The following is a 19,205-nucleotide window of genomic DNA, read 5'->3' on the forward strand; positions in this document are numbered from 1 at the left end:
CATGCTGTGAGAAGGGATTTTCAAATGGTTTGGCACGTGATGTGGCCAGATGTTGCCCTAGCCCAGAAAATATGTACTTTGAAAGAAAATCGGGAGAGTGACGAACGAAAACATCGCATGGAATAAAATGTGTAATAAAATAGAAATAATATTTATAGCTGAGACGTCGATATGTCTAAAAATAAAAGGAACGTAGCCAGCCCAGAAGCTGCCCCAACGGGGGCCCCTCCCCCTTCGGAGAACCGCCTCCCTTGTTTTTTAGCCATGTGCACGAGCTCCCATTCATGGAGGCAAGGCACCGTGACCTGCCTCAGTCCCCCTGCTTTTCCGCCTTTCCCCCTTCATTTTCCATTTTCAAGCACCCCTTACCCTACGATGCAGACAAATCCACTTGGCAGAGCAGAACAGACCGGAGCCCATGAAAAAAAAGGAGGAGAAAAGAGGGGAAGTTGGATGGACATTGATTTAAATCGATATTTTGCGGTTGAGCTCATTTGGCGTAAAATAAACTTGGCCCAAGTCAATAATCCCTTTGTTCACCCACTCTTTGCGGCATTTGGAAATATATCCACCTCTACACTAATTTCCCCATCTTCGGCTTTTCACTTCACACTTGTTAACAAATTTTTCGTGTAAACAATGGGGGGTATCCACTGAATAGAATGGAATTGGAATTGCTTTGCCCGTATCATTGTTTATTGATTGCATGATTTGGTTTCCTCATTCTTGCTTTTAGAGGTGGTTGGGAAAAAAAGACCCATAAAGATTGTTCAATTCCTAAAATGTGCATCGTAAAATCTGATTGGTGGTTTTCTTTGAATTCAACAGATTCTCGGCCGGGCAAGTCTTCAAATTTAAAAGCTACTTTTGGGACTACTTTAATAGCTACATCGTTTACAAAAACGTTTCTTAAATATTTACTCAAATCAAATAGATATCACATTGGCCAAGGACTCTCCATTCAATATTATCTGATTGGTTTTTTTTCCCAACGCTGATGAAACGTGACATTTCAAGCCGAACTCAAAGTGCTCCCTATCCATTCATTCATTCACTCATTTGATCAGGCTGTCATTCAATCGGTTTAATGGCGTTTTCTGTTTTGTTATCTGACGTTTCCTCGCTTCCTGCTCCCGCTTTTCCGTCCATCGAGCAGCTCCAACCGGAAGTCGTAATTAATGCGCGCCTCGGGGGCGTTTTCCGCTTCCGTGTCCTGCCACCAAAGAAGTCCTGCTACGTGCCTGTGTGTGCGTTTATTTATAGCAAGTGCACACGGTAGGACCTCTGCCGTGTCTCCGTGTGCCACCTGCATTCGAGTGGCCTACAAAGTGAGCAGTGCTGGAAATTAGAGGGGTCGGATCGGAGTCACCTGAGCCAAGCCGGCAATGGCGAATCCTGGCCTAATGAATCCACGGACAGAGCGATGGAATTCCTCGATTGAACACGATTCGAGAATTTTTAATTTGAACTTTTTAAGTTCCAGGCATTTGAAGTCCTTTCAATTAGAAGCGCTTGAGGGCTAAATACCGAAATACTTTGAAATTAATGGGAAATGTCAATCTTACTTTGACTTACCTATTCATTATTTACTTCTCTGTTACCCATTTAATCTAACTAAAGCTTTTCTAATTGAAATAGTCTGCTCCTTGAAATTAATAGTTCTTGTTATAAAAATATTTCTTAAATACAACAAACTTTTCTACGAAATATTCTATATTCGTCTATAGAAATTTCTCAATTTACGCAGCTGTCCATCAGCGAATTCTTTGGACGTTCAGCAAAAATATTCATACCGTTATTCCTTCTCAAATTTCTTATGCTCAATTTTCCAATTAAGTTTGACAAAACATGAATTTTGCACATTCCAGTTAATCTCATTTCAACGGAAATTGAATCGACCTTTCGGGCGCTTGGCCAACTTCCACAGATAAATCCCAAAAGCCCATAGACAATCTCCATCCCCTTTTATGTGTTTGTGCAAAAATATTTGCCAACTTCTGTCTGCCAACCAATACGCCAAGTTCTGCTCCAGAAGTTATGGCCAACTGCCGCTTCTTTTTTCGTGGAGCTTGTCTAACATCTTTCTTATCTAACGTATTTTCGATTCCGGGGATAAGGCTGAGGTCAAATGCCTTCTTCTGTGATGGCCCGGAGCCCTTCACTTGCCGCCTGAGTGGACAGGACATGCTCCGAACCCATATTGCCCCTATATGTATGCAAGAAATTGCCCTGCCTTGGGCTCTGCACACGCACACCTGGAACGCCCTACGATCCTGGCCAGCTTTTCCCATCTCCTTTTTGGCCTTGCGGTTAAACGGCTAATTCGCCAAGACACAAGCGGCAAACAAATTGACTGGGTGGACTTGGGTGGCGAAAGGGGCAGGCCACCTGAATGGCCATTTGTAAGGAGCCGAATCGAAATGACATTTCGGTTTAAGTGAAAAGGCAGAAAAAAAAGGAGAAGCCAATTTCAAAGCAGCCGAAGCGCGACCGGAAGCCAGGAAAAATAAAAGATACAGTGGGACCTCGAAGAAAGAAACCATTGAGTCATGGCAGTTGTTATTATTATACGAGGCAAGAAATACAGTAAGTGAGCTAGAAACTAAATAAATAAAATAATATTGCTATTTCGCATAAATTATATATGTAGTTCACTTCAGACCAGTGAACACTTTAGCCATAGAGGAGGCAGTTAAAAAGGCATGGAGTCCGAGGAATTTCTGGAACTGAAGCACAAGACAGAGCAAAAAGCAGAAGTCGGAGCAGAGCCAGAGGCGAAAAACAAATGGCTAACAATTGACTTGGCCAATAAAGCATAAAGCCGTTAAATTCGAAAATCAATAACTCCCCGGCCGAACGTTTCCGCCAATTGTGTCCTACATCCGGTATCCATTTCCCTCTCCCTCTGCTTTTGTGTGTGTGTGTGGCAGCGAGACTGTGGCAAATGAAGGACGACAAATTGCCAAACGCGCCACGAACATTAAACAATTTTGCAATTTGTTTCCATTATTTTAAGCTGCGCCAGTACCTCGAAATGGGCGCCTGAAATCACCAACCCCAGCCCGCCAGCAACCTGCCCCCTGTCTTCCGAGAATCTTCCCTTCATAATTGTGTCAAGGAGGTTCATTCGCAGTCATTAGCGATGGAGGGCGTGTGCTTGTTAAGTCCTCCCTGCTGTCCTACCTACTTTCGCGCCTGCACTCGCTCATCGTCATCAGCGTGGGATGGCCTTGCCACCGGGTCAGCTCCAACCACCCAAGCCCAACCCACCCGTGTGCTCTGTCATGTGCCATGTGAAACAGCTGTTAATGATACAAGTGTCTCAGCTATTTCGTAAAAAATTTACATTCCGCTCAGTGGCTCTGTGGCTCTGTGGCTCTGCAAGTGCCAAATGCGTAATGCCTCCTCCAAAGGCCATTTGTCCCAAATGATTACAAGATGTTTGGACGGGAAAGCATAATCCCTGGCTTTCCTCTGCTGTCGATTGGGTAACAGGCCGAGAAATGGATACATAGATGCGGTAATTGGAAACGATTTGGGTGACAAAACAAATTGGTTTCTGCTCATTATTCAGAATCATTTGATTTATTCGCTTTATTAATAAGACAAGGGGACACTTGCATTCATTTGCTAATTAACACAAGACACAAGAACATTTAATTTAGTAAGCTTGAGAGCAAAACACGATAATATTTATTCGTAAATTGTTTCGTGTGGTAAATTTGATATTATTTAATATGAAATATTATGTTAATTTCAATATGCGAAGTTGCCGAAGCGATAAACGTTCTTCATTTGCATAATTTTATGCAGCTTTTAGTGTCCAGGATATTCGAAAATGTCACAGGTCGTCTGAGTATAGTAAAGGTCTCATAAATTCCAAATAGAAAATTATCTATAAATTAAATGGATTTATATCCCATTTATACTACCTATTTGTTGATAAATTACCAAGATGATAATTGGCTTCGTAAATACGCAATTTTCACAAAATGTATAGATGGAAATAACATCTAAAGCTTTTAAGGCAAATCATGAATGGAAATTTATCAGGTCGTATGCGCATTACTTGATCCAATTTAATTAAACATAAAGTCGTTGGTATTAAGTGGGATTTCAATAACCCACATGCCATGCCATTTTATCAGCAAAGTTTACCAAGTGGAAAATGTTGGAAAACTCTTTGCCCAAATTTTCGACAGCCACAAAAGTTGACGACATTTGCCTAACCAGATGCTGCCCGTCAGCCAAGACAATCTCCGGGCCAATTTGATAATCCCTCGGCGGGGCAGCAACAAGAACAACAACATTTTCGAGCTGTTAACACATACGAACCATGCCATTCCCTACCATACCATACCACACCATCCCATACCACCCACCAAAAACCAAAGCCACAAAAGCCTGCTTGCGTCAAGCGGAAAACTACGAAACTGAGACATCGCTTCAATAATCCCAGACTTCATAGAGCTGCTTGTTTCGTGACTGCTGTTCGTTGGCATTGGAAAACACCAAGAGAAGTGCACTGAAATAAAATACTGTGCAGATTATATATAACTAACTATTTTTCAAGAAATATGAATTTTAAACAGAAATGTGAAATATAAACATAGGATTGGTTGTATACCATGCCGAATGTTAAGTTCATAGAGAAACTATAATAAAATAGTAAATAGTTTGTTTTAACTATGATAAGACAAAATATAACTAAATATTTTCTAGTTGATATATTCCCCTTGTAGCTTTTTAGACTGTCAAATAATTGCGTCTAATCGATTTCACTGTAGACACGTGCTGTTTTTGAAATCAAACGGGATCCACATGCCCAAGATTGAGTGTGAGTGCGGCAATAAGTGAATGAATAAGTGAGTTGGACGGACTTGGGAGGAGGTGAGCCGAATGGGGGTGTGGAGAAGAGGTCGTGGCACTGCCTGATGAATATGTTGAAATCAATCAGGTTAGCCAAAAAGCAAGGCACGTTACCAGTACTTTCTTGATTTCTTTCGCCGCCTGCCTCACGATTGGCCCATGATATGTGACTTGGATACGTGAAAATTGCACTTTATGCAACCTCTCCCCTCCTCTCACCGCCTCTTCTCCCCGAAAACGAGAAGACTTCACATCACGTTATGTCAGGTGAATACTTTCAGGTGTACAAGCTCCACGAGCTTCGCTGGGCTGTTGCATTTGACATTTCGCTGCTGTATTTATTAAAATGGAGGGGGAAATGGGGAAAAAATTGTGAAAAGACAGCTCTGCCCGGCGGGCACTTAATAAACTCTCTCGTTTTCCTCACAACGAATTCCCTTTCTTCCCGTGAACTTGTTAAAAACTCATTAATTGGCCGTCGTAAGTCAACATCTTTCTTTCTTTTTTTCTTTTTTTTTTTGGACCTCGTGTGTGGGGGTATGTGTGTTCACGGTATATCAATTAAAAGTTTCGCCCTAAGTTGTAATCAGCCAAGTGAGTTTCTTGCCTCAAAATGTGTCTGTAATGTACTTTCGGTGTCTGCGTTTGTGTTGCCTACTTTTGGGCGTGCCCCAGTGATTCTGCTAATGAGTCGAGCTGGCCAAAAAGGATTCCCCTGCACATTGTTCTCGCCTTGTTTTCCAATACATTTGATGTCGGCGCCATTGTTGTGATATCCCAGCTCAAAGTGTGAAATTAGTCGGTTAATGACGGTACGAATTAGTTGGATTAAATGTTGCCCCAAGTGATGTTCATTCCCGTTTGGCTGAGGAGCTCTTACAGCTACAAAGCGATGGGAAATGCAAATATTTTCTTTGAATATAGTGCTAAGTGGTGTTGCATGCACCAAAGTTTCCAGTTTGGCATTAAATATGCTTGGGCATTGACTGAAGCATGAGGAAATCAATTTGCTAATGTTTAATTTGTGTGCTAATTAAGTCTGAGCTCTATTAGAACATAAAACCTTTTCACTACATAAACCTACTCATTTATATTATGATTTGCAAATATATCGAAAGAAGTGGATAATCTGAGAGCTAGCTAGACGACCCTCATTGCTGTGAAATCTCCCGTCGAACATCAGCAAAGCTTGCATGCGTTGCACAGTCGGATTCCGCACTTAAAACTATCTAGATACTCGTACTCGCGCCTTATCAGAGCCACGTTGCCGTGGTAGCATTGGTTGCTCCGGGTTGCCAAGTTTTATGAATGGATATGTTATCGCTGGCTGTTCAAAGCGAAAGCGTTTTCATGAATGTACCATGAGTGCCCCCGCCCCCAACCAAATCGAAAAAATAAAACAAATTGATATACCGCTGTTGCTTTTCTTTCATTTCATTTCATTTTGCCGTGTGTGCGTGACATTTCGAGAATCACGTTCAACCGCAACCGACGGCAGCGATATCCCGATATATCGATGCCTGGGTAGTTATGGGTGCCGTGTCTATATGGATGTGGATATGGGTGTGTATATGGATATGGGTATGGATATGGCCACGCACACCATCGCATCGCATGTGCACTTATAACGATCTAACTAAATGGCTGGCACATGCTTATTCCTACGGGGAGCTCAGCTTGGTGTTTTTTGTTTAAGGTTTTGCTTTAATTTTATCGATTCCCCGGCATGCTAACGAGTGCAAAGTAATAGCATTAAAAACAAGTTAAAAACAGCAAATAAAGTATCTTAATTTCTATATTAAGAGCTACATTTTAGGTGAGAGCATTGAAATCTGTTATTTTATTGCGTAAATTAAAAAAAAGAGAGCATACACTGCAACAGAAAATCAAGCACACTTATAGGCAATTTCCATTAAAATATTTAGCCGTACAAATATGAAGTCACCCGTACGTATACGTATTATTTTTTAATATGCGCACGCCCATTTCTTTTTACTTTTACTTTGTGTTAAATGTAATTGAAATGAGCAACAGCGTCGGCAAAATAAATAACGTCAAGCAATTTTATTTCATTGTGCCGCCGTAATTTCTTTTCAATTAACAATAACGAAACGGAGCGAAATTGGTAAAAGCCAGAGTAGCAATGGCAAATGTGGGGAGGGGGTGTAAAACTGGGCTGCTGTAAGAGCTGCAAATTGCTGGAGTCTTTAATGCGAATGCGACTGCGAATAACAAATGCATTCACAAATTGTGTTTAATTTCTTCACAAAGGAGAGTTTCCTTCGTCGCAGGGGAAATTGCAATAACAATCCACCTTTCATTTAAGCCCTCGGAACTGGGACAATTTGCAGAGCTTAACTTTGTTTTTTTTTTTGCCAGCGTTTGTTTGTTATTATTTTTTTATTTGTAACTGTTGGTCAACATTTTCGTTCTTGATGCTGCTCGCTTTTTGTTATCGCCCATCATCAGACTCTTGCTGTCTTTTCATTTATTTCTTTTCACTGCTCCGCACAATTTCCGCACTGACATTTTACAACTGTCCACGGCACGAACACTTGCGGACAAAATAATAGCAATCAAGATGTTATCCGCAGATTCGTGCAATTATCTGGGGGAATTACATCTGTAAGTGGACTCTTTTTGACGTTTTCATATCGCAAAGTTTGCGCGAAATGCTTGTTTAAGCTTTGTGTTTTTGGTTTGAGTTTTGCTTATTGTTTTCATAACTAATCGTTTTGATCAAGTAATTGAGTTTACTTGCGTTTCATTTTTTGAAACATTTATTTATTATTAATTATTATTATTATTCCGAGTGATACAAAGATAAAAGCTTAGTAAAAAATAGGTTATAGACAAGTTGTTTAATTCCTACTTCATTACTTGTAAATGTAGTTTACAGTAGTGATACCTATTGTATTGCCCGCAAGTGTATGTGCTATGTGTGGTTTCCATTTACTGATCTCTGTCATTGCCCCGACGTCATCCATCGCACATAGATACTCACACTCGCAGCGCCACGTGCATAAACATTTCTCAGCTGCCTTTTCTCTCTGTTGACACAAATCATTCGCTGGAAGTGTCGCTCCCGTTTCCATTGGCCCCTCTTCCTGTCCCGGCCCCCAACTGCCCCAACTACCCCGCAGCCCCTTCCTGATAGCCATTCTTTCTTGACAACTTTTGTGTTTGGTCTTGGTGTTCAAATGCATGGGCGGCATGAGCTGGAACCGCTTTCGTATTTCGTATTTCGTATCGGTTACACTTGGATGGGATGTGGAAAGCTTCTGACGATAGCGAAAATGTTTGCTCGGCTAAGAGTTCTGGGTTCTCTGCACATGCTAACTGAAATTCTTACCCATTTCGATGGACCGAGAAGAAGGAGGGGAATGTGTGATCTTTTCGAAATTGATTTTTGTTTGTCAAAAGCAGTCGTGAAATTCCATGGGAACTTAAACGTATTTAGGAGATATTAATTTCACTATAAGACAAGTTTATAATATGGTATATTCTGCAAATATTTAATATACAACAAAATATTTAATCCTTTTCGGGGGATCCGTTCAACTGCTCTGCAAGTTTGTGTCTCGAGCCAAATCAACATTCCGTAGTCGAGCATTCCTAACCCAGAAAAGAAAAACGATGGAGAACAACTTTATGAACATTTTTGCACTTGTCTATTTGGTTCACTCCCAAACAAAGAAAATATGTAATTCAAAACATTGTTCAAGTGTTCCAGTTTTTAGTGTTCGAGTGTGTGTTTATAAAACTTCTGCGCCACATAGGAAGATAGCCAGAATGGAGAAAAGCACACATAAGAAGCAGAAGTCGCAGGAGGAACTTGACCATGTCGCTAGTCGCTAGCCGTTGTTTGCCAAGCCGTTAATGGCACTGTAAAAAATTGGCAGTAATCAAATAATACTTTAAATATATTAATATAGTTAGGGAAAGTTCACTTCTTCTTCTAACATTTGTTTCAAAAAGTATTATAGAAGTATTTGTTAACTTATCAGTTAACTTCAACTTCAAAAAGTTATTAATTAGAGTAACTAGTTATATGTAAATCCCCATTTCCTGCAGTGCAGAGCCCATTCCTTTTGTCTCTCCCTGTCATTATCACGGTGCAAGTTGATGAGCTGTCCCCCGGCTGCTCCTTTTCCACATCCATCGTGGATTCAGCTAGACACCACCAAGCTCGACTCTGCTCGCCTAATGGATGTCTCTTTGTTTGGCTGGGATCTGTCGTATCTGGTTTTTTGAAGTCGCATCTATCCGTACGCCACTCCAGTTCTCCGGTTCTGCGGACTCCTTTTCCGTTTCGCCCCGTTTCCGCCAGCCAAGCCATCGAGTGAAATTGCGCAAGCAAACAAACACATCCATTTTTCCAAGCGTCCTCTTGTTGTTTGGACTCAGCCAACTAGCCGCACTATCGGCCATTGGCACTCACCCACACAGACGCACATGCATACATACGTATATAGATAGATAGATACTTTTGGCAGACGTATCTATGTTTTATCCCTGCACTGCCACAACTTCCTCAACTTCCACACTCCCGCCTTCCGGTGCGGAATAAATTTGAAAAAATCTTTTTGCCAGCCATTTACTGAACCATGTCAGAGCCAAAAGCCGAAATGCTGTCGTTGGTGGCGTTGAAATCTAAACATTATGCAAATGCTCTTTGATATTATTGAGGAGTTCGCCCAGTGTAAACAATGTGGGCGGGATTGATCAATTCGGTCGGTGGCGATGTTCGAATGGGTTTGTCCAAAACGAATTTGTTGAAATTTGTTTCAGTTTCTTTGACATGTTGTTTTTATTCAGTGTGTATGGTGGAAAGTAAATGGATTTACTTGTAAATTGAATAAATATTGTGGCAGCAGATTACACGGCATTAAGCCAACTGCAATGTCATAATAGCTTAGATATAAATCTACTACTGTTTCCATCATTAATAATAAACGTTCAGTATGCCTGCTTTTCTCTCGAATTCATTTGTTTTCCATTTCCTTATCGCTGGGATCCTTCACCCAAGAGCTGCATTTCGCAAACCATGCCAACTATTTGATCCCATTTCGAAACCAGTTCCTCCTCAGCCATGGCCAATCCATTTTTGCACCATTGCCAAATAAAGGAGCAAAATATATGCAAAAAGAGAGACAACGAAACCAAACAGTAAAAGCAAATTGAAAATTGTGTCATAACACTAAAAACGAGTTGTCCTAAAACCTGAACCTATCCCACCATTTCCCGATGATCATGACGACGCTGATGATGGTGATCATGATGGTGACCATGGTAATGGGGAAGTCTGTTATGGAGGACCTGTTTTGTTTTGTTTTTTTGTCCAGCACCGAGCAGAAAAGGCAATGCCATCGGTCTGTCTTCAGACTGTTAGCTGGATGTTGAATTATGGAGGAGCCTGTTTGCGAACTAAGTGGGTCGGTCGACTTGGTCGTGGAGTGGGGAGTAGTGGAATGGAATGGAATGTGATTTGTGGATCGAACAATGTGTGAAAATGGCCCGACAACAACTTGACTTATGTGCCTTCCCGATTCTGCTCTTCTCTCTTTGCAGCGAATGTGTTTCAATGATGTTACTGCCTTCGGGGCGTTCGAATAGTGATGTCTATCCGCTACAAAATGCCGCAAACACAACAGCAACATCGACCGGAGGAGCAACATCAGCTGGTGGCGCGGGTGGAGCAGGCGGAGTTGGAGGCGTCTGCGGAGGCGTAGGAGCAACATCCAAGCCCAAGCCCTTGCTACTGACACGAACATCATCGCCTCAATTGACAACGCTGCCGACAACAAATGGCTCTGTTGTCCATGCCACGCCCACCCGCTCCAACGGATGTCCGCTGCCCCAATCCTCCGGAATCCCAGTGACAATGGCAACAACAGCCACGGCAATGGCTACAGCAACACCAGCCACAACTGGATGTACGGTAGCGGAGGGTACAGCCTCGACGGAGCTGAGCACTGGGCTAGCAAATGGAACTAACTGCGGCACCGGTATCTATGGGCCACTTTTGGGTCAAAGTCATGGGGGCGTCATCGCTGGCATGGCCGAAAATTGGCCAGAAATTGATGGACACTTGGAGGCCATACAGGAAAAGCTCAAGCCCGGCTGGAGTGTTCATGTGGGCAAGGAGGGCAGGCTCTACTATTGCAAGTGAGTAGTGAATAAGATTCGGAGGAAATTGAAAAATATGACTTAAATGGCATAATATCGTCAAAGCTTTTTTCGTTATTGAAAAATATTATCAAATTGCGCCAGCAAACTCTTTAATGGTTTTAAATGGTGCAATATGGATTACAGTAGCTCCCAGTTTGGCCAATTAACAAAGTTTCGTACACTTTTAAATTACTGCTACACAGAATGAAATTTATTTCCATTGCCAATTAGAATTACTTTCAGAACCCTCGAGATATTTTAAATGATATATGGCCTGTGCCAATTAAGCGTTTTCTGGGGCTTAAAGAAATATAGCCAGCAATAGAAATAAATATATATGTAAACGGAACTAAGATTTAAAGGCTTAATGTCTTAGTTTTAATAACTGAACTTAAAAATAATTATTTTTGCACTGCAAACATTTATTATGTGCGGCAAACTTTCGTTCGTGGTTTTTTCAAAAACCACTCTAATAACCTCGACTTTTTTTTGCCTTTGCCACGCACAAAAAGGAATATTTAACAAAGCAGAAAGTCGGACATTTATTTAGCCATTAGCATGGGCAAAGTTTCAGCATTTCAATGCTGGCCCACTGGCGAACTGGAAAACTCACAGGATGACAGACTGCCTGACTGACTGACTGACGGAAGGACGCCAGGACTTGGGTCCTTGCTTGGCTATGTGGCTAGATGGCTTGGACGCTGAATGGGCGACTGAATGCTGGGCTCTCTGCTGCACATAAATTGATTATGCACGAAATTCTATTAAATAATTTTACACTTTGTTGCACATCAAACTGAAAGCGCACAAAATGCCATAACCGAGTGGAAAGCAAATGGGGCAGGGCGCAGCAGCAGAGGCGGCACATGGCACATGGATGCGGGACTGGGTGACTGCCACTGGGGCGATAGACTGAATGAGTGAACATAGCCGTTTGGATTCCATGTTGGGTGCCCATACCCATGGCCAAACCCATTCCCCCGCCGCCGCCAATCCTCCGCCCGCCGAGAGTGTGCAAAAGTGCAAAACTAATTATCACAATTGTGTGCAGTCAGGAAATGAAGAAAGACAGCAACGGAAGCCACCAAGGTGGTGGCTGATGTGGGTCGCAATTGGATTTAGCTGGTGCTCTGGCTCGAGGGTTCGGGATCTGCCCGGGATGCCACAGTCGAGCTTCGATAAAGTTCAACTTTCAGTAGTTTATAAATGAAGTAGTAACCACTTTTAAAGACTTTAAATATCAAACAATAAATAAATTGAAGAGCATTTCAAATTTCACTTGCTCGAAGCTCCACTGTAGTGGCTTTTAAACGGGCTGTGGACTGAGGCTAGGTTTAGTTTTAGCTCTGCGGCCCGATTATGGGTTGCTGTTTATTGCAAAGTCGAGCAAATAACCCAATTAGCTCTGATTAATGTCAATTGGAATGCATTTCTAGCTCACCCACAGGGCCGAACAGACATCTGCTGTTGTTATGGGCGTGGCCACGAAGGGCTTTCCCGGAGCTTGTGGGATGGGGCTTGTTGGCCAACAGATGACCGCAGGTTCAGGGTCAACGTGGGAGGCGGGTCAAGTGCAAGTGGGCGAGCTATTGCATGATTTATAAATAGAGAAGATAAATAGAACGGTCAAGTATGGGATACAAGCAGGAGCTATTCAATTGGGGTAACAAAAAAGTAGCTGATTAGCACCACAAAAAGAGTTTATTGTACCTAAACATCCATTGAAAAGAATTCAGGCAATATATCAGTTTTATTATCAGTAATTAAAGATTAAACACATTTATAGATTATATTTTTTTGATTTTCTGCTAACAAAATAAGTAAATAAAGATACAAGATACTTTTCCGCTGTATTTATCGACAGATTTCAGCTGACTGAGCTATGGTAACAGTGTTTACAAACGCATTCTTATAGAAAAGTCAATATTTGGCCAGCTCTTTTATATTTGCCATGTTGAATTACTAATGTTTGATATCTAGGAATGCGATATGATAGCAATTGCAATTTATTGCATATTTACTCATGAATAAGTGACTGTGGAAAAGGTCTAAGCCCGATTATAATTGTTTTAAATATTTATTTAAAATTTTTCTTCAGTCACATGACACAATCTGCGGGTTGGCTGCCAGCTTGCGAGGATTGGAGCAAACACGAGGAGCTCTCGTATGGCTGGGAGCGTGCCATAGACTCCAAGGGTCGTTCCTATTACATAAAGTGAGTATTCCAACATAATATCATTATATATCATATATCAACTATCATATCATATATCATCCAAAATAGCCACCTGAATAAAACGACCACCTACGAGGCACCCGAGTGCATACGCTGGGATGAGCATCCTCCGGAGCCACGACAGGTTCAACTCCAGCGGAATGCCAGCCTGGGTTTTGGATTCGTGGCCGGCAGTGAACGACCCGTAATCGTGCGATTTGTAACAGAGGGTGGTCCTAGCATCGGAAAACTGCAGCCGGGCGATCAGATCCTGGCGGTGAATGGCGAGGATGTGAAGGATGCACCTCGCGATCATGTCATCCAGCTGGTGCGAGCCTGTGAGTCGCAAGTCAATCTCCTGGTGTGCCAACCCATGGCGCACTGCGTCCTGCCTGGCAGAAAATCCACACTTCTTTCAGCGGGCAAGCGAGCCAAGCTGAGATCGCGTCCTAGTCGAGTTCGATTCGCCGAGAGTGTCTGCGTCAACGGAGCTCCACTGTTTCCAGTAAGTAATATATTAAGTTCACTTCTCACGTTGATTTTAATTTGTCTTCTTCCTATTTCAGCCGTCGGCTTTCTCCCTTGGTGACATCTGCGTACCCCCGATGGCCAATGTGCTGAAGGTGTTCCTCGAGAACGGGCAGACCAAGTCCTTCAAGTACGATGCCACCACCACGGTGCAGGACGTGGTCAGCTCGCTGCTGGACAAGCTGTGCCTGTGCTGTGGCGAGCTCTTCAGCCTGGTGCTGGAGCACGTGAAGAGCCTCAAGCGCAACAAGCTGACCCTCCTGGATCCGCAGGAATCGCTGGCCAGGGTGAGGATAACTTAATATACCTTTGCTCAAGTCGAAATTGCATTTATTTTTGAATTTCCGCTTATTTTCTTAACTAGATTGCTGCGCGTCCGGGAGCGCACAAATTGAGGTGCCTATTCCGCATCACCTTCGTGCCCATCTCGGCCGCGGAACTGGCGCAGCGGGATCTGCATGCCCTGGACTATCTGTACTTGCAGTGCTGCAACGACGTCAACCAGGAGAGATTCGCCCCAGAGCTGCAGCCGGAATTGGCCCTGCGCTTGGCCGCCCTCCACATGCACCAGCACGCTCTGGCCAACAACTTTGCGCCCGCCAAGCTCACCGTCAAACTAGTCGAGTAGGTTGAGCCGAATCCTTGAGACACCGCCTTTTTATAAATACAACATTCTCACTTCTTTCAGACGCGAGTTCGGACTGGAGCGCTTTGTGCCAGTGAGTTTGTTCGAGGGCATGAAGCGGAAGGAACTGCGCCGGCTGATTTCTCACTTCCTCAAGCTCAACGCGGAGATGACTGGCTCCTCCAGCAAGGTTCTCACACAACTGCAGGTGAGCAAAAGGCACTTAAAGTAGCTTTAGACATACAAAATTGAAAAAGATAGAAATCAGAATATCAAATCAGAACTAAAATCGTTCATCATTTGCAGGCCAAACTCCATTATCTAGATATAATCGCTAGCTTACCAAGCTATGGAGCCAAATGTTTCAGCACAAACCAAAGAGAGGGCGTCGAACGCGTCCTGCTGGTGAGTCCACGCTTTGGACTCAGCCAGATATCCAGTGCCCGCAATTCGGTGGTAAGTCTATCTCGATTCTGTTGATGGTGGATAACTTCTATAACTTATTGCCCCATTCCAAGCAGCCCCAGCCTATTTCCGCCATCGAGGACTTCACCCATGTGGTGGTGAATCGCGAGGACGATGTCACCTGCAGCGTATCCATATTCATGCTCGGAGATAGAGCTGTAAAGTTCATAATGGAGGACCGAGATGGCTGCGAGTTTAGCCTTGTCCTAGGTGGCTACTACCGACTGCTGACAGGTGAGGAATTAAAGGATCTATGTTTGCAATGCCATTATTATATCTTTTCTACTTCAGGTAATGTGTTAAATATTCTGCGAGAACGGGAACCGAACGACGAGGACAATGCGCCGGGCTTTCTATCCCAGCATACAGTGCTCCCAGCGGGATGGAGCTACCTGCTCCCCTTCCACACTCGAGCGCACAGCGTTAACTTCCTGATGGCGCCACCCTACCATCCGCTAGTCCAAAGGGGTCAGCTACAGCAGCAGTCCTCCATTCAAGCGCCTTCCTCACTGCCCTACGTCATGGATCTGGATTTGCACAGCGTGATGGCCACCGAGTTGCTGGAGGAGGCAGCCAAGGATTCGGGACTGAGTGACAGCAGTGGCAGCAACTACTGCGAAGGACGCAGCCATTTGGGCAGCCATCAACTGGAGGCTAAGAACGAGCAGGTTCTGAGGAGGGTTCAGGAACTGCAGCACCTAGTACAGACCTCAGAGCAATATCTAAGTGAACAGGAGCAGGGCGGCGGCGGTGGAGGCGTGGCCATGCTGGAATTCGATTCGGATTGCGATAGCCTCAACAGCAGTAAGGTTTCATCGACGGAAGGGTCGCAGGGTGGAACGATTCTGGGACCTGGCGCTATCATTCCGTCAGGACATCCTTTGAAACACAGCGATTCCCTGACGCTGTTGGCGGAGACCATTAACCACGAGTTGAGTGGCATAACTCAGGGACTGAACGCCATACCCGAGTCAGCTCCAGTCTCCACATCTGCTCCTGCGACTCCAGCTACGCCCAAGCGAAAGCCAAGTCTGTGCAGCACTTCCAGCCCGAGACCGCAAAGGAAACTGAATGGTTTTAGCCAGCTGCTAAGTGACTTGCAAGCCCTGGGCACCGATTTCTCCCAGAGCGAAAGTGATTCGGAATCTGTGGCCTCACCGGCGCAATCTCCCACAACCAGAAGACCGCAGATGATGCTGCTTCAGGCAGCGGGATCTTCCTCTGGATCCGGAGCACCAGCCAAACAGCAACTCTCGCAAAGGAGCAGCTTTGGCTTGCACAGTCCCGATGGCACACATTTCGGTGCCGAAACCAAGGACTACAATCTGAGGGAGTATCTGCAGCAGCTAAAGGAGATTAGCAATGCGGCATCGGCGGACACAGATGTTGCTGCCCGTCAGCTCTCCGAGATTTATGGATTTGAAGTGAGGGAAGATACATTCATTGAAACCGATACGGATCTCATAGATCTGCGTGCCATTCCGCCACCTCAAACCCCCGATGAGTTGGATTCCCTGTCGCTGATGAATGCAGCTCCCCCGAAGGGATTCGAAGGCAAGGCTGAGGAGCTGGACAGTTTCCTGCAGCAGATAATGGTGGCACCACCCACGCAGAAAGCGACACCCGCCAAGGAACTGACGCCCGAGGAGATAATGTCTTTCATCATACCACCACCACCGAATTTGGAGCAACAGCAGGTGGTTGCACCGGTGGAAACCGAGTGCCTGTATAGCAATTCTGTTCAGGCAAAGAGGGAGTTCTTCCAATCGGTTGCCAATGGCAACAATGGAACTGGTAGTCACTCACCCCACGTTATCGAGTATGCCACTGTGGAGCGGAAGAGCAAGTTCAGCTGTTGTCCCACCAGCAAAAAGGAGGAGCAGCCAGGTCAGGAGGAACTGCAACCACCGCCGAGAACACCCACTACAGAGCAACTTTCACCGCCGCCGGCGAGACCACCGAAAAGTGCCGAGCTCCTGCAGCGCTACTCGCCCAAAAAACAGGTGCGCATAGCCGCAAGTCCAGTGATGCAGCCGCAGGAGCGGCGGGAACTCTGTCCGCCACAACTGCCGCCGAGAGGAAGTCCCACGCTGGATGGGAGCCAGAGCAGTCCCACAAACGCGGTGAGTGGTCCCAAGAAACCCCCGTTGCCGCCCATCGCCTGTCGCCCGCGTCCTTCGAACGGAGTGAATTCTCCGAACTCCTCATCACCCGGATCAGCACCACCTGCCCACTACTCACCACCCATTCCGGCCACCGTTCGTCTGCCCCACTTGAACCAAGCCAACGGAACACTTCCCCTGCTCCCCAAGAAACCGCAGCAGCTGCACGGCGAGAAGTTGTTCATTAAAAACGGTCACCTAATCGATGGCGAGGCGCTGTTGGCCAAAACAGATGTGGCCATGGCCGGCCTGCTAATTAAGTTGGACCAGGTGGCCGCCCAATGTTCGGTGGCTCAGGCGGCGGGAGGAGGAACCTCCATCGACGAGGAGAAGTTCCAGCGTGCTAGGAACGAGCTCACCGAACAAACCTTGGCCCTGGTCACGGCTAGCAAATTCCTGGTGGCCTCCATGTCGGACATGACCTTGATTACGCTGCCAGAACATCTGACTTCCTGCCTGACAGCCATTCGAAGGATAACTGAGTTGGCCCAGGATATGACCAGGCACACTTCGGCTCCGTTGCAAACCAGGAACATTGTGCTCAAAGTACACGATGTGGCGAGTAGTTTTAGGGAGCTGGTAGGCGTGGAGATCGGACCCATTGGCGCAGGACAATTGGCCCTGCAGGCCGAGTGTCTGGCCAATGTCCTGGCTACTCTGCTGCGATCCCTGCGCGTATTCTCTCCATAACCCAGAGAGATCGATGCCAGCGCAAATGGAGAAACAATCGAATGCGACGACAGAAGTGAAAGTGGAAGTGAAACCCGAAATAGCAATTTATCCAGTCCCGACATATCGCACGCTCGTCTGTCTATGTGTAAAACTCCTTACACCACCTACGTCTAGATGTGCATGAAGCCCCAAAAACATATGCACGCACATATTAATCCAAAAATACATCGACTCTCGAAACTAATTTACAGGTAAAGGGCCGCGTCAGAGAATCGATGGTCTGATGGCTCTTTAGGCTTAGCCAGGCTTTATCCTCACCTGCTCATAAGAGGGGATCTTAGTCGATGTGGTAGAGTGTGTTTAAAGAGCTTAGGGATATATTTTGCTGAAATACATATCGCAACTATTATGTGGACGCACAGATGAATGGCAAAGAATATTTCAAAGGGATAGAGCCTAAATATCTGTAACATATCTTAGACTTGCTAACTTTCGAAAGAATATTAAATTTTGTTATAGTTTTCAAATTAGCATGAAACGTACAACACTACATATCTACAAATGTGTGAATTGTTCGGTTTTTTGCCACTTGCAATATTCTTTTTTCATTTTTCGCAATTGCCATATCGTGTTATATATCCCTATACTTTAATCGTGCCACCACATCTCTAGGACCTTCTAAAAAATATTTCTAAATAAAAACGATAAATTATCATAAAAACACTCTCTTAACTTAACGCATGCAACTAACTCGAATTTCTCTCTAATCTCCTAAATCAAACATATATTTTTAACTATATTTATATCACTCTCGAATCGTTAGAACTGCTCTGTATACCAAGTCCCTTAAGAAAAGAACTCAACCAATTCCTCAGCCCAAAAGAGGAACCCCATTTAATGAAACACCATGACTTGATTATCTAGACCAATTTATATGAGAAACTTACGGAAATATGTTTATTAAATTATGCTATTAGTATATTTTCTTATGTACATAATTTACACACATACCTAATACCATATACGTATATACAAGTACTATACATATAAATACTATAATAAAATTGACCAAACAATAATCAAAATTTTAACTTGTGATATAAAAAAATTGAAAAAGTAAAAGCAAAAAAATTAATTATTGAAAACAAAACTTTTACATTTTCTTTGTTTAACAACAAATGTTTAACAGAATTATTTTATACGTTCGTTGTTGTTAGAAACGATCAACCTTTTTGTTATTGTTTATGTGTCATATCTTTTGTTGTAGTTGTTGCTGAAGTATGTACAAGAATGCGCACTAAGTTGTAGCTTTAACTAATTATATTATGGTACACAATATGATTAAACTTTAATCAAAGTAAGCAGAAACTCAAGAATAATCCGTTTAAATATAACTAATCGATAATCCATTGTTTTCATTTTGTTTTGGATTTTTCGTTGAAACAAGCACACACGTATGCATAATAAACATAACCGTATGACATATACAAACAAGATA

At 43.9% G+C, this 19,205-nt stretch overlaps 1 protein-coding gene across 2 annotated transcripts in view; it reads left to right on the forward strand.

The window, feature by feature from the left end:
* The window catches only part of LOC117143048, a 29,667-nt gene extending 10,550 nt beyond the window's left edge, over positions 1-19,117 (forward strand). The window contains exons 2-10 of one of the 2 annotated variants that reach the window (XM_033307496.1): positions 10,441-11,037; positions 13,139-13,255; positions 13,325-13,760; positions 13,822-14,070; positions 14,148-14,407; positions 14,472-14,616; positions 14,715-14,864; positions 14,927-15,107; positions 15,165-19,117. In XM_033307496.1, the coding sequence (XP_033163387.1) occupies positions 10,454-11,037; positions 13,139-13,255; positions 13,325-13,760; positions 13,822-14,070; positions 14,148-14,407; positions 14,472-14,616; positions 14,715-14,864; positions 14,927-15,107; positions 15,165-17,725 (4,683 nt within the window). In that variant the 5' untranslated portion in view covers positions 10,441-10,453 and the 3' untranslated portion in view covers positions 17,726-19,117. The remainder of the gene's footprint in view (positions 1-10,440; positions 11,038-13,138; positions 13,256-13,324; positions 13,761-13,821; positions 14,071-14,147; positions 14,408-14,471; positions 14,617-14,714; positions 14,865-14,926; positions 15,108-15,164) is intronic. The other variant, XM_033307497.1, reaches the window with a different exon arrangement.
* Positions 19,118-19,205: the final 88 nt, after the last annotated feature.

The sequence above is a fragment of the Drosophila mauritiana genome, chromosome 3R (genome assembly GCF_004382145.1).
Source record: "Drosophila mauritiana strain mau12 chromosome 3R, ASM438214v1, whole genome shotgun sequence".
NCBI classification, from domain to species: domain Eukaryota; kingdom Metazoa; phylum Arthropoda; class Insecta; order Diptera; family Drosophilidae; genus Drosophila; species Drosophila mauritiana.